This window comes from Colias eurytheme, chromosome 1 (genome assembly GCF_061535395.1).
Source record: "Colias eurytheme isolate Ceu_HAF_F1 chromosome 1, ilColEury1 Martin Lab GWU primary, whole genome shotgun sequence".
NCBI lineage: Eukaryota > Metazoa > Arthropoda > Insecta > Lepidoptera > Pieridae > Colias > Colias eurytheme.
The window spans coordinates 14665655-14691982 of record NC_142980.1 but is presented as its reverse complement, the minus strand read 5'-3'; the positions used below and the strand labels follow the sequence as shown (position 1 = coordinate 14691982).

General features: G+C 33.6%; 1 protein-coding gene across 4 annotated transcripts; it reads left to right on the top strand.

The window, feature by feature from the left end:
• Positions 1–343: 343 nt before the first annotated feature.
• On the top strand, positions 344–25134 carry ClC-c (chloride channel protein 3). Of its 4 annotated transcripts, none has more exons than XM_090105817.1 (17): positions 344–528; positions 1097–1175; positions 7904–8069; positions 11774–11803; positions 12460–12599; positions 12937–13140; positions 13409–13559; positions 13829–13987; positions 14612–14751; positions 15644–15826; positions 16251–16465; positions 16752–16957; positions 17278–17418; positions 17932–18142; positions 20556–20719; positions 21623–21848; positions 23014–25134. In XM_090105817.1, the coding sequence occupies exons 2-17, from the start codon at positions 1107–1109 to the stop codon at positions 23102–23104; spliced, it is 2496 nt and encodes an 831-aa protein (XP_089961943.1). In that variant the 5' UTR covers positions 344–528; positions 1097–1106; the 3' UTR covers positions 23105–25134. The 4 variants fall into 4 exon arrangements, with proteins under 4 accessions (XP_089961943.1, XP_089961966.1, XP_089961957.1 ...); XM_090105831.1 differs by lacking the exon at positions 344–528 and adding an exon at positions 725–959; XM_090105824.1 differs by lacking the exon at positions 344–528 and adding an exon at positions 725–990.
• Positions 25135–26328: the final 1194 nt, after the last annotated feature.

The window sequence follows — 26328 nt, the reverse complement described above, 5'->3', positions numbered from 1 at the left end:
CGAATATTTTTCTATACACATTGTAAACAACACCTCTTGCTTGTGATCGCAGCGGTTTTATCGACATTTCGAAGATTTTGAAGACAAAATCCTAAAAATTAATCATCAACACAAATAATTTGACAACCAATTTGATAGTTGTCAAATAAAGTTGCCACATGAAAATCTTTTATTTTTAAAATATAAATATGCCATTAGATTCTGGTAGACCTATATCAGTTTGACAGTAATTATACTCTGTGTTGTCTAAACTGAATGTTAACCTGAGTATATTCTGTGATGTTGACAATCGAGAATCGAGATTCGAGATTGGAATTGTCATTTGTCACATCACATTTGACGGGTGACGCACAATCCGAAACTAGTTTCGAGGCGCATTACAAGACAACGCAACTTGTTTCGATTCCGTAACAAGTTTTACTTGTTGAAATATTTAGAATTTTCTATACAGAACAGCGCAAACCTATCAAATGCCTCAATTTTGACAGAATTAATTGATTCAAATCGAAAATGTTCATCTGTATCTAGGTTAGTAAACATATGGCGTATACATTTAAATAACCCAAATTAGCAATTATGGTATTAAAAATCTTTTTCATAATATAACTTGCAGTTTGCATGACTAGTGTTAGAAAATATTTGTGACATATCTGTAATCGGTATGTTTACATAATAAAAAGTAATGGAAACTTTCGCCTGCGAGTTGTGGGGGCGTAATACTCAACTAGTAATAAAGTAAAAATAATTACATCGCAACTAGCGCAAGTAGTGTTAACTTAGTAATCAACTTTCCTATGAATTCTTATGAAATCACTGCTATCTACATCGACTTTAATGTGTATTGCTTCTTTTTAAATAATGAATTTTAAAATGTTTGCATTTTTCTAACTTCAAGAAGTTGTAAATTGTAGTTTTTCCATACTAAACTACTCTGATGCAATTCAAACAACAAGAAATAAGTAAGTCATTAGGTATTTGGAAAGATAAATGGTTAGTCAATAATATCTTCAATAAATTTAAAGTAACTGAAGGTAAAATTATACTTGCCATTGTTTATTTTTGTTCTTTTTAAGTTTTATAATTTTTTTTTTCATAGATAATTTGCAATGGAGCGCTTCCCATTAAAGTCTTCTGTATCAAAAATGGCAACCACATACCAGTCTGTTTACAAAAAGGTAAAATATATTTAATCCTTTATTTGAAAAGAAAATGTATGGTTAATGCATACACACATTAAAGTGTCTGGGAATTTTATAAAAAGGTCTAAATAGTTTAATGCTATTATTAATATTGTTTTAAGCATAAAGTATCAAAATCACTGAAAAACACTGAGTATGTTTATTCAGTACAAAAGCATACATTTTCCCATTTTAAGTGTTTGCATCAAAGCCTTTTTATGCTATTGCGCATGGTTTCCTTAAAAATTGATATAATATTCATTAAAATATATTATTAAAAAACTCAAATAACTTTTATTCAAATAGAAGTTCTTTAATTCATATATGTAGTTTATTTTAATGTTTTTAAATACCATTGTATATTATTCTGGTTTTTATTATTATCTTTAAATGATAACCGAAAACTTGTTTTAAATATATACAGCAAGCAAAGGTTTTGAAAATAATTATAGTCAAAATAAAATCAATATGTACTTACTTTGATTAATTTTTTAAAGACTAACCTTGATAATTGTAAATAGATTTCATTTAAACTATTTACAATTTTTTGATGTGCTTTATTGATAAAAATGTATAATATGGCATTTTGACAAAACTGGTACCTCCCGAACAAAATCATTTTAGATTAAACGTTACTCATATGAGTTTTTATATTAGTATCTAGAAGTTGTAAGATAGTGGTATTCATATAAATGTTATATACAAGCTAAGCAATGTGGCGTATCGGGATAGTGTATATGACTATGTATTAGTAGATGATCATTCTGCATCCTACCAGACTGTGACCTTTTTTCGTCACCACCGAGTTTCGAACCCTTCTATTCTACACGCGTTCTACTGTACCAAGTAGGCTGTCAAATACTGAATATAATTCCGAAAAATAGTTTTAATTCCATTTCATTTTCATATTTATCAGAAAATTGGTATCAGGTATTGGTATTATTCAATACAGCGGGTAAAGTAAATTGGTATCAGGATTAAATGAATGCGTTAATTTTCTAATTGAATTGGCAGGGCGATTCCCCAGGCAGTCTGGTTATTCCGCTTGGTGTAGTAATTAAATACATTCTAGGATATCTGTATATATAAAACTCAAAGGTGACTGATATATTGATCTATCAACGCACAGCCCAAACCACTGGACGTATCGGGCTGAAATTTGGCATGCAGGTAGATGTTAGTAAGTAGGCATCAGCTAAGAAAGGATTTCCCGAAATTCTTGCGGGAACGGGGAAAAATGGGGATGCACGTACAAAGTCGTGGGCGGAAGCTAGTTTGTTATAAATACTAATAGAACCTCAACCTTTGAGTTTTATATAATATGTATATAGATATTTAAAGAAAGAGAAACGAACTTTATCCGTCTCTTGGGTTTGATCAATATTTCATACAAAAATGTATTCCTATATGTTCAATTAAGATGTGAAACAGACAGCCCAACAAACAATGCATTCATGATATTAGTCCGGAAGTGTTGTTTCCCTATTCGTAGAAGACTAAAGATCCTCTATGCACGTCGGTTCACTCGTTAACTAAGTTATTTTCGAACTCACGAACATTCAATTGCATCAATTGACCACACGAGAGCCGGGACATGGTGATGTAAGTGGATTTGAGAATTAACAGACCGAAGTGCGTTGAATCCACAGGTAGAGTTTTCGAGAAAAAAAATCGAATAGTCGGCATTCATGGAAGAGCTTAGCGTTTATTGAATTCCATCCAGTCTAGTGTATATAGGCCATAGGGTATTCACATAGCTATAATATATTGAATTCTTTTGATCCAATAACTCTTTGTTATAATGCTCGTGTCTGAGCTTTCGTACTAGCATATATTATCATCATGTAAACAAAACTCATCATACGATCGCAACCTAACATTATTCTTATGCGAAAATATAAGCTATCTCAACGTGAAATACGAGTAAAATGTACCCTACTACCCTGAATATTCAGAAATTTCTAGCAAGCTACAACAGCGATATAATTTAAAGCAATCCGTTTGTCAATCCCGATAAAGTAGATTTGATTATGCATTGAATGTACAAGCCTTGAATGCATCTATTCAGCGAGCGTTTGCTCCAATTAAGGCGTATTGCAATAATATCCCTCGCACAGCAGGGCCGTCGCACTGTACCTGCATAGAGATGGGGGAGTTGCTGTGTAGTCTATCAGTATATTCTATTCAGAGTTGGCTTTAAACAATCGTATATACGATACAATTTTTGTTTTGTATCTAATTCAGTAAATCTTACTAATAAATGTCGTAAGAAGCACACACATTTTATATCAAAATTTCAATCGTAATATGATCAACTTCAGCATAATGTACTGCATAGGTATGCACTTTTTAATCTAAACATGGCCAATGAAATAATTCATGAATAATATTCATGGTCTTACTAATTTATTTTATCTCAAATAATTATTTATGTTGCATAGGTACTTACCCTCGTTCTATGACTTAAGAGTTAAGACGTTCATTCAATGTTAAAGTCCATTTCAAGAAAGAAGTCCCGCGAACAATTATGGAACTAATTTAACAGATGGGGAGATCGGCCAATACATTGCATATATCAATTATTTTATCTAAATATTCGAGTCGTAGTAGTTTATAAAATGAAATTAAATGAACGATACATAATTTCCCCCACAGATTTCCCCACATTTAACCCTGCCAACCTCAGAGGAATAAACCTTGCTCTGAGCTGCCAACATTATTACGCGCGCATACAGCGCTGCGTCTGCGGGACTTCTTTCTTGAAATGGACTCTACCAGATACTATACTCTACAGACATTGTAAAGCAGTCCTTACGTCACAAGCGTCGCTTTAAACTCTAATCTTTATTTGAATTCCGAGTTTATCAAAGAGTAAACTTATAATATCATTATAATATTATATAGGTCTCTGTTTTTCCAACTGTCTGTCTGGTCTGATTACTGACCTTTTCATTTAAATACTAAAGGAAGAGATTAAATTATATAAAATTCAAGATAATAATTTAGTTAGAAATGAAATTCAACAGAAAGATATTTATGTTGCTAGTAAGAATACGATCTTGTTCAAATATTAATATATGTATTACCTAATAAATTTTTAAAGAAATTCATGTAAACCTGAAAATTTTCAATCGCTTCAATCGTAACTATAAAATATATTATTCACACGAATTAATAAAACATAATATCCCTAAAATAAACGCACATGGAATAATACATTACTACAACACAACGCGTTATGTTCAATGACTAATAACTCCCTATAGTTTTGTTATGTTCGTCTGTATAATCATGATAACTTATAATACAATATATTTGTTTTATGAATGAGACAATCCATCAATTAAATATTATCGACAGACTGAACACGTCACTAGGTATGTTTGTGTTGTCGGTCGTGCATCGGCCGGGTGTGAGGCGGGCGGTATCGATTTTTGCAGTCAGTACTCTGGGTAGCTACAATCACCCTCCGGCTACCAAACACGGTTCGAGTTTCATACGATATTCGATACGCAATTGTGCTCGGACATAATTTAATTTTCCTCCTGGCTAGTGGAAATTGGTATAAGCGCGTACGTACATACGTTCATTCTATACAGATAGATTTATTTACGAAATTCGTCTCGAATTGGCTAATAGGTACGTCGGTGTTCATTTTCGAAAAACATAAAGTAAGAGTTCCGAGACGTTCTTTTGATATGAAGAAGAGGTGTTGAGTCTTCTAGGTAAGAAGGTTTTGTTATAATATCTTATTGATTTCAACTATTTCGAGATGTTTCTTCAAGATGCAATAATAATTAGATGCAACTTGTGATGTTGTGGTGCAAGGCGACGGCGATTGTGACGCAGTAGTGTTAAAAGATTTATTTTATTACATTTTGTACTATTACTTATTAATTATATCGTTGTGACAATAAATACTTCTAAGTACTAAATGGTACCTAATAAATATTATGTGAGTTTCGCACTAAATAATATTTTTGTAAATGTAATCGTCATCCTATAGTAAGCCCTGAATAAAATATTAATAATTCCGAGCCAAACCTACGATCCTAATACAAAGTTTAATTATGTGTGTCTGTACGTGCTCGTTTAAACGTCACGTCTTTGTGCAATTTAATAGACGGTAAGCAGACACTAAATAATCGTTGTCAACATTAATATATGTTCTCAATATTAACACTAATAGTGAATTCTATAGAATATTTTATAAAAAATACCATAGAACTTCTGTGAACGAGTATACGACTTAACCTGGCGTGCACTGTAACCCGATTATGTAGCTTAAAATGGCTGGCCAGAGCGGAAATAAAACGAACTGGATTAAAAACGTTATTTGAAACAGGAATTTTCACAACAATGTATGTTTAAATTTTAAGACCGCACAAGGAAAGCATATAAGCTGTAGCGTTTGGCCCAATATTTTATGTTATATAAAAATTTTGTAAGCATATTAACTACAGTAGCACCTCTATAAGTCGAATATCAAGGGAGACGCCAAAAAATTCGAGTTATAGAGTTTTCAACTTATGGAGGATTTCGACTTAGGCGGATTTTGATTCGACCTAAAGAGTTTGAGGTTTATTCTTATAAATTTTGAGTTAGAGAGGTAAAGTACATTAAAATTCAACTTGCAGAGGTGACAAACATGTTTTTATTTATTATAAATCAACATTATTTCAAATCATTTTAAAATAAAAAAAAAAATATGGCATTAAAAAAGTCAGTAATTTTGCTTTAGATAATTTGGTTGTTCTCTAGCATTATCTAATCTATAAAGAACAGAAAATTCTTCTTCTTCAGAGAAACTGGTTTGCTCTATAAAATTTCGTAAGGTATTCAATGCGGTTCTTGCCTCTTTGATGGAAACGCATGGAGCGCATGTACTATTCACGTCTTCTATGTCATCTTAATCATTAGTATCGGTTTTCTGAGCTACTGAATCGATAATTTCGTCATCAGATACCTACTTAATGCAAACACGTGTTTACGTGAGTCATAAATTTATTATCGTATACTCCTAAAATGTTTTCTAAGAAACAATTATAGTGTACTGCACTGTCGGCAAGTTGTTGAAGTCCAAATGATCAAGTTATAAAGATTGTAAAATAAAATGTTGCCATGTTCGAGATACAGAGGTCAAATTTAATTTTTCGAGTTATAGAGTGAAAATATGTACCAAAAAGGCTTGGAGGGACTCGGTGATTATTTCGACTAACAGAGGGCCAAGATTTCAAGTTACGGAGGTTTTCGGGTTTGAAGGGAAGGGAACAAGACATTTTTTCGAGATTTGGAGGTTTTTGACTTATCGAGGTTCGACTTAACGAGGTGCTACTGTATATGCATTCTAAAGAAGTTTTAAATATACATATAACTATTCGTGCGATTTTCAACCAGTGTTAAGTCATTAAATAATATTGAAAAATATAAATCTATTATGCACCACGATACTGATTTTCGCGTAGCCTTATCAAAAATCAAACAAAAAACATTCGTCACGTATTAATAAGCTATGAAAATTGTTTAGTAAATTCCAAATGGCGATTATCGAATATATTTAACACTGTATCATTGATATGAACTTGGAAAGAAAGTTTTGGAGAAAATAAATTTACATTGAAATAACAATTCGATATTATTGCCACAAATACTTGAACAACTTCGTATATATCATATTGTATTATCTGATTCTCATCAGGATAGTGAGAACGCAATACAAATAAATTCATTATAACAGTCGCATGTTCGCAGTAAATATTTCCATATAGCATACCGCAGGAAGTCATGCAGGCAGGCAATACATTAAATATTTAAGAATAAAACGAACTTATAACTACTAGAAACACGTAAATCGGTCCGAATATTACCAGATAATGAGTGGAAAATGGTCTAAGTAGACGTTGTTGCTTCCGACTAGACTGTGTGTCATTTTGTTGAAACCTTCCAAGGTTTTCGTCTACAGGTATAATTAAGAAACAACATAATCTGCTATCTTTCGTACGTATCTAAATAACCGCATAAAAACTATGGGCCATTATTTTTATATTAAAATAGATCTATAGGGATCTTGTCAAAATCATTGACGAAATCCAAGAATTCGAAAAAGTTGTTGATAAGAAAGACTACCTCACACCTCATATTAGAAAGTTATCAATTGAGCTAGTTTAATGAGCATAATTGTTGATGTAGAATTTGTAATAAATTTTCACCGTTACCATGTGTGTACCGCGTGTGGTTAAAACCCAAGGGACTGGTGGTTTTTATCCTCGTTGGAGTCCAATTTAATTAATTCTGATAATCATAGTAAAAATTCTGTTCGAGAGGCATTCCTATGAATTGAATATCGTGAGGTGATATGTTTATGAGAATGGCATCTGCCTCAAGAAAGTCATCAAGAAACTCGGAATCTATAGCACCTATTTAACGTGACAAAAATTATTCTACCATTATAAACGTAAAGCATATCAGATTGGATAGTTGTTGTCACTCATTCACACAAAACCAGCTGATCGGATCGGAGTGAAATTTGATATTTCACTCTATGTGTATAGACATAGATAGGATTAGCACACACTAGAAATGCTACTTTTTAACCGGGTAAAAAGCGAAAGGCTTTCAGCATAGATTGATGATCTGTTGCTGTAGGTAAGTCGAGACAGAGATGGAAGTCAGTCCTTTGGCTCGATTAATAAAATGATTGGTCTAAAGATACCCTTATAATTCAGGGGACAAATGAAGGCAACGGTCACGGCGGGCCCAGCGGGGACGATGACATGGTGAACATAAAGCCGGGGCCGCACCGCGCGGCCGACACGCCTTCCACGCCCACGAGCCACGGCACCTTCCAGCTGTATGAACACGGCACTAGGTACAGCGACGCGAGTGCTACTTGTAAGTGTATTATATGTTTTAAGGTGCATAGGTACTCATGTAGCATAAAGCCTAGTGTTCATGGTAAACATTTGCTGTGCAACAGTTGATAAATATTGTAGCTGATGGGCGAGAAGAGAGCTGCTAAAACTTTGTTGTAGCTGTTAAGTGTTGTCGCTCCTCTGGCGAGTACTTTTCAACATGCTGTTATCGACACTGCAACACGCAGTACTGCCCGCAATTTATTGACAACAACTCCGCAACATATTGATTCAACTTTGTTGCTAAACAAAAGTTTACCGTGAATACGAGGCTTAAAACTTCAGACTTCGTATTTCGTATAGGTTAAAATTTGTTTTAAATATTTAGCGCCGATTTCACCACTTACGGAAAACGTCCCTGGGAGTCTATTTAACACTTTGTGGCGTTGAATTTGTCGTTTTGACTGCCAGATAAGCTAATCAGAACAAATCCAGATGTGAAACAGGCCTTTATAAATTAACTAGCTTTCCGCCCGCGACTTCGCCCGCGTTTTCAAAGAAAAACCCGCATAGTTTCCGTTCCCGTGGGATTTTCCGGGATAAAACCTACATATGTGTTAATCCAAGTTATCCTCTATATGTGTGCTAAATTTCATTTTAATCGGTTCTGTAGTATTTGCGTGAAAGAGTAACAAACACACACATGTAACACATCCTTACACACTTACGCATAATATTAGTAGGATACACGACTATAAATAAACAAATAGTCAAATATTAAATTAAGATTCGGCATATTATTACGATCGTAAATTAACGAAAATATTTGTTCAATTTATCTGTTGAGAAATAAAGCCATTATAAGGAAGAAAATTAAACGTTTTCAATTTAAATTGAAAGCTAAGCAAACGTTGTCGATAAATGATGTCAATTGTTTTGCTTACAAAAACTCAAGGCGATGAACGGCAACAAATAGAAATAGCATAATTAAATGAGAATAACAATTCAATCCGTTCATTATCACGGATATTCTGAGCATTTAAACTTTAAAGCTGCAATGTTTGTAAATATGGTAAAAGGCTATTAGGACTCAATTAGCCTTCAGATAATTTGTATTTATTGAGGAAATATCGCTTTCTATGAGAAACACTTGATCATGTTTAACTACTGTATGATAAAGTTATAGTCCTCTAAATTTATCTTACAAAAGAGAAGTTATAGGAGAAAATCTTAGGAGAAAATGTTACACGTTTTTCATAAAATTAGTTTCTTGCAGCTTTCATTATAAATTTTACTTTAAAAGGTAACAACAGATAATTAAAGGTAAAAATGTAATAAACTTTGTAACGTCGAGCAAAATTAAAACTGCATTTTTTGCTGAGAGAATATTTACAATATTAAATTCCCTATATGCAGCGCGAAAAAGTTTTCTTGCAAGCGACTTAATATCTACGATGAAATTACGAAATTAAATTTTTTAAGAAGAATTTATAATTAAATTTTTATTAACTCATAGTGCAAACGTTTGAGAGAATTAGTATACAAAGTAGTATCTACTTTCTATCTACGCATAAACTCCATGTTAAAGATCTGTACCATTTATTTTTTATCAGAATCAAAGACAGGTTTAGATGAGCTAGATTTCAAATAAGTATATGAGTTATGACATATACCTATTATACCTATTATTCACATCGAAATTGAAAATAAGTGAAGTATGCAGTTAAATTCATACTTCATTTAGATTTAATATCATGCAATTATTAATACGTAAACGAGATGCTGCAGAGATATTGCTGCACAACGTTTGTAAACTATAATAGTATATAAATAGAAATAGTTTGGAAAATCCAAAAGAGCACGCCTCATAATTTTTTTTTAATAATTATTTATTAATTATTATTTTTGTTTATTTAATAACAATTAAACCACATCGAATCAGACCCTGAAAAATGAAAGGGTTCTATTCCTGAGCATACTCAAGCGTAAGAGAAAAAAAAAAAGACTCGATTAGTAAAGTATTTCGGTCGCTATCGTGTTAACAAGAAAAAGGATCCGCACATACAGACACACGGACGTCCAAGACAGAACTTTTTTAAACTGTTTTTTAACTAGTTTAAATAACAAAAATGACATCAAAAATATCATGATCGTTAAAAATAGTGTTTTTTCTTAATATGTGTGTGTATGTATTATCTTACAAGTGCAATGTATGATACATAAAGACATTTTAAGTTTGAAAAATCAGATGTTTTGCGCGAAGTGACAGTAGTACCCACCTCAACGCTTCGCTTATGAGGCGTGCAATAATTATGGATAAATTTTATGCTAAATACTATAAAGTATCATTCAATTGTGTGTTTATACGCGTATTGCACCGCGTATAACCGTAAGTGGATTCTTCCGATAAAATTTTGATTACACAATTGCATCTCCTTTATGATACGGTAGATATTATTTCTCTCAGACATTAATATCATATCAACGATAAAGTAGAATAACAATACATTCCTATATACTTAAAAGCTAATAACATTTGAATAAATATACCTAATAATTTTCATTTCAAGCGTACATCGCTCAGTACTTCAGCTCTTCGGCTGGTAAGAACAACATATAATGCAAAAATTTCGCTCAGTTGTTTCGCTACATTTGCATCTCTTGTGGTGTTAGTTGTGCTCAGCTCCCACATTCTGATGTATTTATGTGTTTGCAGTGTTATTTTCATTCATTTAGTATCATCGCTAGAAATATCACCAAATTATAGACAATTTGCGTGTATACGCTTTGAGCTTTATGTTTTATAATACATAGATAGACAACATTTGCTTGATATTTCTTATTTTGCGAATTTTTACTGTCGCAGAAGAGGACGACGAATCCTTACTTATGGAAAAATATCATAAGCTTGATTAAACTGATAGGAAACACCATTTTCTCTACATTTCTAACCAATGATAAATTATACCAAATAAAAATTATTGATCATATCAGTATAAATACATGTGTGATAAGATTATAAACCTCACAAATATCAGTTTTCGAATCTAATTCAAAAGGCCGTGTCGTGTTTTCGTTTCGGTTTCGAAAATGATGGAAGAGTCGGTTTTGGACACCGATGAATCTGTCCCATTGGTTGGCGATGCTGTAGGTAATTAATAATATTTATTATAGCACAATCAAGTGTAAATTTCGAATTTATACTACGTCATATAAAAACATTACTTATATCAGTATAGAATGTTTTATTTTAAATATTTACCATTAAATTTTAATCAATATCACGTGACCCGTACTGAGGATTTCATTACTAACTCAAAATAAAAGAGTCATTATCAATTTCTTGGTATGATATACTGGTTTTCAGTTTCCTTTTATTATTTACATACCTGTTAAATGCACAAAAAATAGGTACTTCATTGAATGCTCCATATCGCATGGCAACATTCCAATGCTGTTTGACAAATGACATCTGCTCTCAGCTCTGTTCATGATTTGACATTGACACTCGGCATTCGAAGACAACAAAGTTGTGCATTCGTCATTTACTTTTTCGTTTCTTTTTGTTTTTTTTTTGTTTGTTAATTTATTTACTACTATTTTTGTTACTTTCATTTGTTTTCTATCTATATAATAGCATGACCGTGCTAGACCCATATTGAATGTAAAATGAATTGAACTGTTCGAAGAAACGCAGTAAAGTTTAGTATTAGCAGCATAATTAGAATAAAACGACATTTTCAGGGGACGCTGTAATGTTCTCCGGATTGCCAGGTGAGATACAGTTTGCTTGCTAATTAGCTAATAATGACGCTTGCCGTTTCTGTTAAAACTCAACGCTTGTTTGTGTTTGCGCTTGTTTACTTTATAGTTTTAATATTTTATTAACTAACGTATTATGTCCAAATATTTATCAGTTTTGAATGCCCCGCTTAAAGAATTAATATTTTTCCAAGCACTGTCATGCATAAGAAATATTACAAAATAATTGCGATAAAGAAATTAGCAATCTTCGCGTCTGAAACATCACGTGATTGCAATTCGGCCTTGCGGTTGTGTGTGTGTCACACGAAACCATAATATAGTTCTTTAAACCTTTTCTTTGTGTGTATGGAATGATAATGCAATTAGAAACTCATTTTTAACTTAAGATAGCGCAGAACAACTAACTGGTCTTGTAATAATAAAGGCAATATAGAAAAAAAATTTAACTAAAATTCTTTGATTGCCTCTTTATGATAATATTTAAATTATAATTGTTATAAAAGACTCACATGAAAAAATAGTATAATGTGTTGCTTAAAACTGCTTAAAACACAGTTCATTTTGAATTGAAATTTTGAAAGTGCTTTATCATGGTAGAAGGGTCATCTCAGTCCAAGGAAAGTAGTATAATTATGATATCAATGAAAAATATGTTCACTGTTCAGGCGAAGCAGATGATATCCCAGGGATCGGTCAGTATGACGATTTCCACACAATTGACTGGCAGAGGGACATTGCCAGGGATCGCATGCGACACAGATACATAGTCAAGAAGAGGCAAGACTCAATATGGGATTTTATAAAGGTATCATACCTTTATAAAATATATTTTATCTTTATTTTGAAACTTGTGGAGTAATATTTGTAATGGGTCCTTCACAATGGGCAGTGTTGGCTGATTATAAATATTTTGGCCTTCTATAGTCTACCCTATAATTGCCTCTACTCGTCCAACATTACCCATTGTGTAGAGGGCCCATGACATCCACATATTATTAATTGTGAGACAGTAATATGACATGTTAATAGATGTTTATTTCTGTTTATATTTTGAGAAGCATGCTATAAAATACATTTATTTTAATATACTTTAAATGTCTGTTGTCTATTTGTATAATTTGAATAAATTGTTTTATCCACAGGGCGCTCACGACGCCTGGTCGGGCTGGGTGTGCGTCCTACTAGTGGGAGTGTGCACGGGTGTAGTCGCAGGTGTGATAGACATCGGCGCGTCGTGGATGACGGACCTAAAGTTCGGTATCTGCCCGCAGGCCTTCTGGTTCAATAGGGAGCAATGCTGCTGGTCTAACGATGAGATCACGTTCGATAGAGAAAATTGTTCTGAGGTATGTGCACTATCCAGTTTCTTCAATACAAATATTTATTATTTGTGATAAATTCTAAGGCTTGTTTATTCAATTACATTTCTTTTAGAATTGATTTTTTTTATTATTATTTAATTTCACAATGAATGCTGGTACTATTTGATTTTTTTGGTTTGTTATTACTCAATTTTTTCTTGATTTTATAAGTTACATTTTTACATTACATTTAAGCACATTGCCTGTAGAGACTCACAATATCTCTATATTTTTATGTGATTTTATTATACAGTGGTTAACATGGCCGCAAGTGTTTGGCGAATCCCGGGAAGGGCCGGGCGCGTACATTATCAGCTACCTATTCTACATTGTGTGGGCACTGACGTTCGCAGCGCTTTCCGCTTCGCTTGTGAGAATGTTCGCGCCGTACGCGTGCGGGTCTGGTGAGTGACGTTGCTTTATTTTATACGTTATACTTTAGTTGTAAAAAATCAAGCTGATATTACTTAATTTTTTCGCCTCAGAGTAGTTAGGAGAGTTAGGAGTTAGATATTTATTGAGTTCTAAATAACCATCATCAAAGCTTATAAAAATAAAAAATTATGAAAAATTTAAGATGTTTCACCATTCTTTAAGATAACTGCACACCTCTCCTAAATACATAAATTTGCACTGAACTTCAAGTGTAAAACTATAAATGTGATATTGTCAGGTATACCCGAGATAAAGACAATCCTCAGCGGCTTCATCATCAGAGGCTACCTGGGCAAGTGGACGCTCATCATCAAATCAGTGGGGCTGATACTGTCTGTGTCCTCCGGCCTGTCGCTCGGCAAGGAAGGCCCAATGGTCCATATTGCTAGCTGTTTGGGTAAGCTGTTATTCTTTAAAGATGTTATTCACTAGAAGACTCCAATAAAAAAAGAACTAATCGATCGTAGTTGTAATGTAGAACTATTCTAAATATTTTTTATTATAATACTTATGTATGTGTAAACAAGAAAAAAGGGCGTGTGAGCCGAGCACACGTGTCAGAAGTGAAACTTCTTTTTATCTTATTTAAACTAATTATGTTCATGAAATAACTTAAAAAGAATAGAATACCACTTACATAAATGAAGGTCGATTTTTTATAATTCAATGTTTAATTACAGCAATAATTAAAACCGATTACTATAGAATATATTTTTGTTGCAAAAGAAATGTTAATGTGTAATGGATTTTTAATAGTTTATTTACGATATCAGCGTTACAAAAACAGGTTTCTGTATAATAAAAATAAGTCAAGTATTTCTCATTGTCATCATACTGAATTTATAAGGTTAAATATTATACTAAGAACGTTAGCATTTTATTGTTTTTGATTTTACGCGATTATTAAACATTTACATGAAGTAAATTCTATTTCAGTCTGTCCATGACCAAAATTTCCTTATATAATATAATACAATAAAGAAATCGCGTTAAAAATAAAATTTTGATCTGTTTTATTCAGGTAATATCCTCTCGTACCTATTTCCAAAGTACGGTCGTAATGAAGCCAAAAAGCGTGAGATATTATCAGCTGCGGCTGCTGCAGGAGTGTCCGTGGCTTTCGGAGCGCCCATCGGTGGTGTGCTCTTCAGTCTTGAAGAGGTTTGTATTTTTTGAAGTGAAAACTTCTTTAGCGGCGTTGGGTATAAAATCTTAAACTCGCGTCAGGACACGTGGCCTGATCGAAAAAGCGTAAGACGGATTTTTTTTGCCCTTAAATATATTCCGTGCGTAAGACGGATACCATTCCAAAATATCAAACATGCTGAACGTTAATAATCAAGTTTTCACTTCTGCCGGCACTCCCGGAGTGCAACTTTTTTTTTTGATGATTCGAAAGCCCTTCTAGGAAGTCTAATGAATAAGAGGTAGTAATATACATAGATTATTAGAATGTATTCACACTAACAATAGTACAAAATACGATTATAAATAACGAAACGTATATAATTTTTGTTTTATATGAGAATTGGTGATACTGAAAGTGTGTTAGGTTAGGCTTTCCTTCATATTATGATTATTGTTAAAATGAGTATTATAATTGAATTACGTTATATTATCCATTACATATATTTGTGTACCTTTAAAATAAAAGTAAAGATGTTCATTTAGAAGATATTGAATCATATGTTAAATCATTATTCAATTCATCGGAATTTATGCTATTTGCGCTCCACTACTCAAGCGTGACGCTCATTGCAAGGACGCTAATGTTTATTGGCGATCCTTTTTTGTAGAAAATAGAAAATATTTTAATAACCATTTCATTTTAGTATCAAAAGTAAATTAACAATTGTTATGATAGGAATAATAATGATTGATTGAGCAACGATTACATTACGTCTTTTCAATTTGTTCTATTAACTTTTTCTATTCAGTCGAAAATATGGGTCGATTGTCGCATTTAATTTCTTTCTATTGAACAATTTACTAGTTCCCCCATATTACACTAACTAATTTTAAACAATGTTATTACAAACACTTAATATTCCAGGTATCCTACTACTTCCCACTGAAAACTCTATGGCGTTCGTTCTTCTGTGCGCTCATAGCTGCCTTCATACTGCGCTCGATCAATCCCTTCGGAAATGAACATTTGGTACTATTCTATGTGGAATACAACAAGCCGTGGAAGTTCTTTGAGCTCATACCATTCGTTGGGCTTGGTATTATTGGGGTAAGTTTAAACTTTAAACATTTTCCATATTCGATTTTGAAAAAAAAATGCCAGCTGATTGAATTTTATTTTTGTGAAAAAAATTTATTAGACTAGATTATTAGACACTAGCGGTCCGCCCCGGCTTCGCCCGTGGTGTATATTTCGCAATAAAAGGTAGCAAATAAAAGGTAGTAGAAAGTATGTCCTTTCTCGGGTATCAAAATATCTCCATACCAAATTTCATGCAAATTGCTTCAGTAGTTTAGGCGTGATTAAGTAACAGACAGACAGACAGTTACTTTCGCATTTATAAATTAAGTAACAGACAGACAGACAGTTACTTTCGCATTTATAATATTAGTATGGATTATCTAATGACACAATTCACAAGTCCTTTTAAATAAAATGTGTTTGATTTTATATCTACCCTTTGTCTTCCCAGGGCTGCATAGCAACAATATTCATAAAGGCCAACATCTACTGGTGCCGCTACCGCAAGTACTCCAAGCTCGGGCAGTACCCGGTGACCGAGGTGCTGGTGGTGACCCTCGTGACGGCCATCATTGCGTACCCCAACCCGTACACGAGAATGAATACAAGTCAGCTGATCTATCTTCTGTTCAATCAGTGCGGGATTTCTAATACTGATCCGCTGTGGTGAGAATAATTACTGTTTTATTTAGGGGTAGGGACTTAAATAATGTTTGAATATGTTATCAAAGTTAAATCGCTTCCAGGGCTAATAAATAACAGTTTTTTTTGTCCTGACTTGACATGACTTAATGATTAATTTCTTCGTAAAAATAAATGGCTTTAATAATTTGTTAATTCACTTTAATCACAGTGATTAGGTATTTGTTTACTTGATTATACAAGCATAACAGCTCAACATCTCTAAAATTAGACAAACTCAACTAATCACCAATGTCATCACCATCACCAGCGACTACAACCGCAACTTCACGGACGTGAACACGATCGAGAAGGCGGCAGCCGGTGACGGGGTGTACCGCGCCATGTGGCTGCTCACCCTCGCGCTGCTGCTCAAGCTGGTGATGACGGTGTTCACCTTTGGCATCAAGGTGCCGTGCGGCCTGTTCATCCCCAGCCTGGCGCTCGGTGCCATCCCCGGGCGGATCGTGGGCATTGGTGAGTGATTAGTTGTCATCATCATCACCGGTGACTATAACAGCAACTTCAAGTGAAACGGATGTCTTAGAGTCCAGAATCTAATCAATAATGATTATATGAAGTCTATTGCCTTGTTTCCGACTGATTATTACTACCGAAGTTTTCGAAAAAATCTTGAGTAAACACTTGTTTATGCATGATGATGATTTAATGTAAGTTTTTTTTTTAATAATTTATGTGTCAGTTTCCTGCCTGGTTGTCTGTTTTTACGCATTCCCTTTTTAGTTTTTCTTACAATTTTTTTAATAACATTTACTTACATCCTTAATATATCACAGGTGTGGAGCAATTAGCCAACAAGTACCCGAAGAGCTGGTTGTTCTCCGGCGAGTGTTCGACGGGCGACGACTGCATCACGCCCGGCCTGTACGCTATGGTCGGAGCCGCGGCTGTGCTCGGCGGTGTCACTAGAATGACCGGTGAGAGTTTGGAGCTTAATAATTAGACGATTAGTAAAAAATTAATAAAAAAATTAACTTTACCGTTGTTTGGTATTATGTATTTTACATATTGTAAGTATAAGATCTTAGAAAAATGTCAATATAAATCATTTTTTTAAATTTTAAAAATATTCGCCAGAAAAATAGTCACTCTTTTAGTTTTTTTGTTGTTTATGCTTAGTGATAATGACGTCCCATTTAACCGTCCACACTATAAACAACGCCTTTGATTGCCTTTGTCTCACGGCTGAAACGATTATAACAAAACATTGTTAACGTGATAACGTTTTTAAAATCGTTTTAGTCGGGTGACATGTTCAGAAACTTGTGTCGCACCAAAACCTCACGAGCGCGATCGCAGGTATAACGAGAGAGAGACGTACCGATCTCCCGTCTCATCTCGAGCGCTGCCACCAATAAGACGTTATCACGTAAACATCTCGATCGTAAACCTACTTTACAAAACAACCAATTTTTTTTTCTCGATTCCAGTATCGCTAGTAGTAATAATGTTCGAGTTAACCGGCGGGGTTCGTTACATCGTGCCGCTCATGGCCGCAGCTATGGCGTCCAAGTGGGTCGGTGATGCGCTCGGCAAGCAGGGGATATACGACGCACATATAGCGCTCAACGGTTACCCCTTCCTCGACAGCAAGGACGAGTTCCAGCACACCTCGTTAGCTGCGGACGTCATGCAGCCCAAGTAAGTGGAATTATTATATAGATACTTTTTTTTTGTAGTGAAACTTCTTTAACGGGGTTGGAAAAAGTTTTTGTGTAACATTTTTTCGTTACGCGCCATCTTGTTTTTATCCCTACCAAGCGTGATAGACGTATTTCTGTAAAGTTGCACTTAGTAAATTATTTTTTGAAAAATAAGGTCATAAAGAAGTTTCACTTCTTACGTGTGTACTAGTGTACACGCACAATTTTTTTTTATAGTGGGGAAATCTTCCAAAGATACCCACGGCCCCCGGGGAAGGAGCCGAGGGTTATATCAGATTCTTACCGACTAAAACCCCACTGAGTTCCGTCGAGCCGCGCAGTTAGCCGGGGCCGCGGGTACTCTTAGAAATCGTCCACGAATTATATTATAGATACTTGCTTTCCGCTTGTGGATTTGCCCGTAAAAATAAACCACATAGTTCCCTTTCCTGTGGGATTTCCGGGATAAAACCTATCCTAGGTCTGAACTTGGGTCTCAAGCTATCCAGCCAAATTTCATCTAAATCGGTTTAGTTGAACATTGGTACAGAAGATTGGTTGTACCAAATCAGAAATATTCGTGGGTTCATGCGCAATACTTTACTGAAGATAATAATAAAGAGCTGATTTTTTGGATCTATTGTATGAACTTTTTTCAAATTTATTATTTCTAACTATGTGTGATATTCGAATTTTAGTTTTATTTATGGTACTGGATTTCTATTAGATATTGAATCGTGATCATACAAAAAGAAGAAAATTCTTTACAAGTGTTAGTAATTTAATGATGATATGAAGGATATTTTATTTTGTATGGCTAAGCTTTATGTCGCTTGCGATTGTTGCTCAACTTATTATGTGCCTAAATATATGTGCTTTTTACTAAAGAGGGTAGGAAAATAAGTTAAGTGAACATACATAAGAAGCTCTATTAGCCAGAAAGCTTACCACTGGCATGCCAAAGCTAACAATAGAAATGAATAAAATAGATTTAAAAATAAATTGATTTTTTTTATGTCAGAGCAAGCAAATGAGCAGATGGGCCACCTGATGTTAAGTGGTCACCACCGCCCATAAACACTTGTAACACTAGAAGTGTTACAGGTGCTTTGCCGGCCTTTTATGGACAAATAAGCTCTTTTCTTGAAGGATTTATTGTATAGATACTTGCTTTTATATAGATACGTCCAAGTGGGTCGGCGATTTATTTATTTATTTATATTATTTATCTTGATTTATTGATATAATAGAAGATACAAGCAGAGCGAATATTATATTTTTTTTTAATAAAAACTAAGATTATGAGAATGAGAATTTATGTCTAAGACCTAAGCTGATTAACTATAAAAGTTTTTTACTAAACAAGATACAAATAATTGATCCATGATTATTTATACGAAAATCACGACAAAACACTTATTTTGGACTTAATTACATTGCAAATGTTATCGATTTGTAAAGTTCTCCGAATATTTTCTTGCTTTGCGATAGTATAGCGACAAAAGAGAAAAAAATCTATTAATTTATGTGGATAAAATTTGTTAAGGAATCGAACCCTGTACTCCTAATGTTTTGCGAATGTGTGTAAGTGCGTATTCTTACAATTACGTTGCGAAATGCACGGCAAACTACATAGATAGGTTAATTTTAAAATACATATTTCACTAAACTATTTAGACATTCTGAACCATTTTTTACCAAGGGAAGGCAAATAACCACGCTTAACCTTTTCATTATTTTGTATAAGCAAAATGGCGAATGATTAAAATGTGCTATTATTTAGGAGTGTATTAACAGGAAATATTTTTCTAAGACCCATCCAGTTTGCAAGAGTCATCTATACTAATAATATAAGACTGGAGAGTTTGTTTGTTTGTTTTAACGCGGTAATCTGAAAAACTACTGAATCGATTCCAAAAAAATACCTGATTGCAAAGCCAAGTTTCATTGATTAAAGTTAGTCTTAATATGGCACTATAGCGAAATTAATACAATATTACTAGCGGTCCGCCCCGGCTTCGCCCGTGGTACCTACATGTTTAAACTATCCTATCTCTCAAGTTGGATCGAACTACACATGGTGTGCGAATTTTATTATAATTACGGATAAGTGGTTTAGGAGTCCATTGAGGACAAACATTGTGACACGAGATTTATATATATTAAGATTGCCAACATGCAATAGCAAAGCTAGAATTTATTGACACGCGCAATTGCTTTTGCAAAATCCAAAATCCTTTTGTTCTTTTAAATTGCATTTAGCGAATTGTAGAATGCGAAATAGTTCTGCTGCTGCCTTGCGTTTTAATTATTTTTTTTGCAATATCATTAATTTATTAAATGTATCCAAAGTCCCAAATCCGTATTTTAAATAAAATTCACCTACTCAATACCCCGTCTTCTTGTTGCAGACGCAACGAAACCCTATCAGTGATAACCCAAGACTCGATGACTGTAGACGACGTGGAGACACTTCTTAAGGAGACAGAGCACAACGGGTACCCGGTGGTAGTCTCTAAGGAGTCGCAGTACTTGGTCGGCTTCGTGCTAAGGAGGGACCTTAATTTGGCTATCGGTGAGCTGATATATGGAGTTACAGGTTGATTTTTGCTGGGAGGGACATTAACCTTGATGGGATAAGGCTGGATCGATAAGAACATTGTGCATTTGGTAGGAATGGAAAATGGTGGTATAGTATATTAGATACCACTTAATAAGGTGTACTAGCAGTGTTCGTCTTCAATATCGGTTGCACATTATAATTATGTATATACTTTTTTGGTTCTTAAAATTAATGTGTTCAGTGATGCAACCAAGGTCATAAAACTTTAATTTTTATATGTATTTTAAAACAGTTCATGTATAAAAATCGTCATTATTTCTAAAATAAAATGTTATTTGATAAGAATTCTCCACAAACGATACCTAGATCAATAATTGAGCAGTGTCCAATTTAATTGAATTTTTATTAACCCCGATGTTTATGTAACTCTCGATGAGGATAAACACTTTTCTAAGTTATTCATTATTAATCAGTATTATGCTCATACTAAAATGCACTGCAATGGCAAGCGTTCCTTTCAATCATTGAATGATTCATTCATTCACACTCTTCACATTAATGGCCGTTTTCAATATTCAAACTACGGTTATAGTTAGACAGCTATCACCGTTAGCCAGTAAGGTTCTATCTATCGTAAGATAGATACGATATTGGGAATGCCATTACTGGCTGATAGCTGTCAAAACGTTATTGGGACGCTCAAATCGACAAATTCAAAGAGAAAAATATACCTCTAGTAAGCAGTTAGTCCTCCAGACGATAGATAGCGATCAGAGATAGGTTATCATATCGCTAGTAAGCTAATTGGGACGCCAAAACAAAAGATAGATAGCATTTTTTATCTTATGGTTAAACCGAAGATAGATACGATATTGGGAACGGCCATAAACCACCTAACTAACAAACGAATTGCAGCGAACGCGCGCCGCACAATGGAGGGTATAACCGGCCAGTCGGTGGTCGTACTAGCCGGTGCGACGGCTGCGGGGGGCTCCGCCCTCGCGCACGGGCCTCCGCCCCTGCACCTCGCGCGCATCCTCGACCTGGCGCCCATCACGGTCACCGACCAGACGCCCATGGAAACCGTCGTCGACATGTTCCGCAAACTTGGTCTGAGGCAAACGCTCGTTACGCACAACGGGTAAGTTTTGTGCGCCTGATTTAATGTGTGCCTTTACGATTAGAATTAGAGAAATAAAAGATTGTTTAATTTAAATTATAAGTAAATACATTTAATGTGTACCTTTACGATAATTAGTTGTTATGATCAGGAGGATCTTAGGAGAATAAAAAAATGTCTAAATTATGAGTAAATACATCGATAATTTAAATTTTTTAAAAACATATGTATCTAAAATCATGTGTTAGTATTAAACACACGAAAGATTAAACATTATTAAATACATTATTAAACTAACAAATATCTAACGATATGTGTAACCTGCCAATGTATTTAGTGTGTCGTGGAACAAACAAATCATCCTGATCATAGAAATCTAAATAACAAGACACTAGAAGTCGTAAGCGCGAGTGACCTTGTCGCCACTCAGGTGACTTTCACAACACCAGCGTGTTCGTCACTGTTCAGTTGCTCTGGAGACGTATGTGTATAAACATGGTGTGTTTCAGCATATCCCATTGCGGAAATTCTTCCACAAGTTGTAATTATACTAATAAAGGAATAATATTTCATCGGTCAATATTTCTTTTTTAGAAATAATGCCGTTTTTCCTTAAAATTATAGAATATTTACAAGTATTACGAGTGTCACCATAGTAATCGAAATAACAATGAATGACACAGTCTACCATTCTTATTATCACGTTTAACACAAATTTCAACCTTATTTCTATGAGTTTATGTTCAAAGTTATATCTATTGAAAATTGACAACTTCTGTTGTAGAAAAGCCGAATTTTTTCGTATTGGAGCAAAAAGAAACAAAACGTCTCATATACTTAGAGATGTTATTCTAAAATAAACCGTAAATTCGTGCGTTAGGATACATATTAAAAAGCTTAATTTAATATTTAAGTTAGTTTTCACTAAAATCAAGCTGTCCAATAAAAGGCATAGTTTACTTGTGTGTACTGTTTAGCTATCGGTTTAAATGTGTTGATTTTGGCGACAGCGGTTTTCATATGAATTATGACATTATTCTTCTACGTGTCGCTTCTATGTGTCTTGTTATTTAGATTTCTATGATCCTGATTGAGTCCATACAAAACTACTCCGAACTAAATCAGCCCTTACGCCTTTACTTTTAATAAAGTATATAAATATTAATGAAATTTATCTTATTTACAGGCGTTTACTAGGCGTGATCACCAAAAAGGATGTGCTGCGGCATGTCAAGCAGATGGACAATGAGGACCCCAACTCTGTTCTCTTTAACTAAAATCTTTTTACACTACACTTTATATTACAGAAACATAAGTGTTGTTTTAAATGAAATGTTTGAAAATAAAGAGGAAATAAGGTATGAGGAGGCCTAACAAAGGTATACTGATGGACTGATGTTTGAAAAAGTCAGTATTGTTTCATGTAAATTTATTTTATGCATGCTTTAATACATGAAATTTTATATCACAAGAACTGTAAGTTAATATGAGTGTCCTATTTTAAATTGATCCTGATGTTATTTAACACTCATAGATTTAAGAAAATGAGATTAACACAAACTCATCACAATTAAAAGGGTTTAAACTTTAAATATGATTTCAAACAAATAAAACCACTTATGTTGTCTGTAATGTAAGGGTTTTCACGAATATCTATCACCTGGGTAACTAAAAATTGGTAATTTTTCTAATATTTTTAACTCTGCGATGATTTGTCGTTATTTATACCGTTTTTAGGTACTCTCTTTTCTTATGAAGATTTATGAATTATAACTTCATTTGTTACCCAGTTGCATAGATACCGCTCCTTTCTACTTAAGTTATACATCTTTAATTTTTATATTTGTTGTAAGTATTTTTTAGTTATAATTGAGTTCTATAATCAATTTTAACCTATTTATACGAAATTTGTAATACAATTTATAAGTGTGAAGAACGTATATTAACATTTTTATATCGACATCTACACTACATTGTGATATTATGATGTGTTTCTATATTGAAGTGATTTTTATTTATAACAAGGACTTCACAATCGAATTCAGTCATCACGAGTAGTTTTATCATGAATTTTTAGTATAAAGTCTCTTTTTAGTTAATTTGTTTCAAACAATGAAATAATATGTTGGCAATGAAATTATGCATAATATGTCATCAGGACTTTGTGAGCCTATATACCCTATAAACCTTTCAACTTGTACAGTTTTCTGAATAAGTTGAATATTTTATTTATTGTTTTTATTTACGTGTACCTGCCCTACGCTATATCAGAAACATATATGATTTGTTAACAACATCTTTTGTAACAAGTGGGCTATTATAATTTGTATACATATTACATATGCATGTATTTATGATTAAGTTTATATAAAATGAAGTGATCAAGTTGTATACTTTTTAAAGTTTTTTTAATGTATAAACGTACGTGTAGGAGCAGTTATATTGTAGCCGTAAGATCCACTCGGAAGCATGTTTATGTAAATACATTATTATTCGTTACGGTGACCGTATATAGGAACTGTTTTTACAATTTCAAAGAGCGAGGTTTGTGGCCCATATACAGTCACCTATAGTCTCATTTTTATGTAGCATTTTAGTCAATTTCTCGTATTGTGATTGTATTAATTTTTAAATATTTATTATGAGTAAATAACGAGATATTACTAATCAGTTTTATTTATTGCACGATGCTGGTTGCCCTCGAGTCGCGGTGTCTTGTGTCCACAAAATGCATCGACCGGTACAGTTGCCCAAAAACATAATGATAAATAACTAAATACAGTGCACTAATGTTGCGTTAGATTGTTGTCTTACCAATATCAAAATTATACTGAATTAGTTGTTAGGTTGTAGTGTTAAAATATAATCCTGACATTTTTGTGGACGAAACTTATGATGCAGCTTTTTACATTATATACGTCGCTCGCTCTGTGAACACAATATCTTACACTTATGGCTGCTAAACTATATTTTGTATTAAATATCAAATAAGATTATCGAAGATCGAAATATATGCATTATAAGGAAATTCTGTTAGAAATTCTGGAGCTTAGTGTAATTTATGAAATCGAATTTTGAATTTTATACGCACTTGTGCGAATTATTAAATCTTATTGTTTTTGCCTCATTTTATCACGCAAACATCATTCAACTATAGATAGAATATGAAAGACGTTATTTGTACAAAATCTAGATATGTGAACTCAGACGCTCATAGTGAAATATCGAACCATATGTATCGAGCCTAATATTGCAGCAATATGTAGATTTGTATGTACAAAATTACTGAATAAACTTCTTTAAAATTTGTGGTGTGTTTTACTTGACAGTGCTTGACACTGATGATTTTGTTTCCAAGATTGTTCTGTTAAAAGTAGAAAACATTTTTTAGGGTTCCGAACCTCAAAAGGAAAATACGGAACCCTTATACTAATTATAGGATCACTTTGTTGTCTGTCTGTCTGTCAACAACCTTTTTCACAGGAAAGCGTGGAGGTATCAAGCTTAAATTTATATCGAATACTCAAGTCTACGGTCTCTTGAAGATGTGAAAAATCAAACTTATAAACCAACGCAAAAGATACAGCCGTTTATGCTGCAAAATATCGCAAATTTCGACATTCGCAAGGGAATCAAAACCTACATTGTACTTCCTAGTCCGGGATACATCGCCCATTTTTGCAAGTGATTACTATCAAGCTAATTTTTCGTGAGTAGCTTTATTTTGATGAGATGCCCAATAATTTCATGTACAAAACTCTCGATTGTGGTAGCTACCAGAGGAAACAAGGATAAAATATTTTGATTTGATGGTTCTCAAATATTAATTACTAACTGAATGTTTTTTTTTGTTCAATCTCAAGATAATTATCTAAATTATTCGAAAAAATATTTGTCCTACAAAATCTATGGTTTGATCAAAGAGTCCCCCTTTCCAATGTGTATCGATAACGAAGTCATCATAAATGATTACTAACCAGCTGATTTTTTTATTTTCACTTATTTAATACTTATATAATTCAACAGACATATTGTCCTACAAATTGCGTAATAAATATTTGAGAACCGTCAAATCAAAATTTTTTATCCTTGTTACCTCTGTAAGCTACCACAATCGAGAGTTTCGTACATGAAATTATTGGGCATCTCATCAAAATAAAGCTACTCACGAAAAATTAGCTTGATAGTAATCCTTGCAAAAATGGGCGATGTATCCCGGACTATCCCGTATACACAGAGTTTTGAAATTAATGTCTTATAGCACAGATAAAGGAAAAATTGCTAAAACTTACATTTTACAGTTACAACATAATGAAAAGTAGGTTTGTTCGGACTTCGGAGCACTTGGTGCGCGAGTCCGTCTCGCGCTTGATCTGATTTTTTAATCTTGAAAACCTAGGTTAAAAGTATTTCATTGATTTTTCTGTAATCATCATCAATGCTCTAAAGAGCTTGTCCATTAAGGGCTATTTCTTCGTGATCTCGTGCGAACGACGCGAGG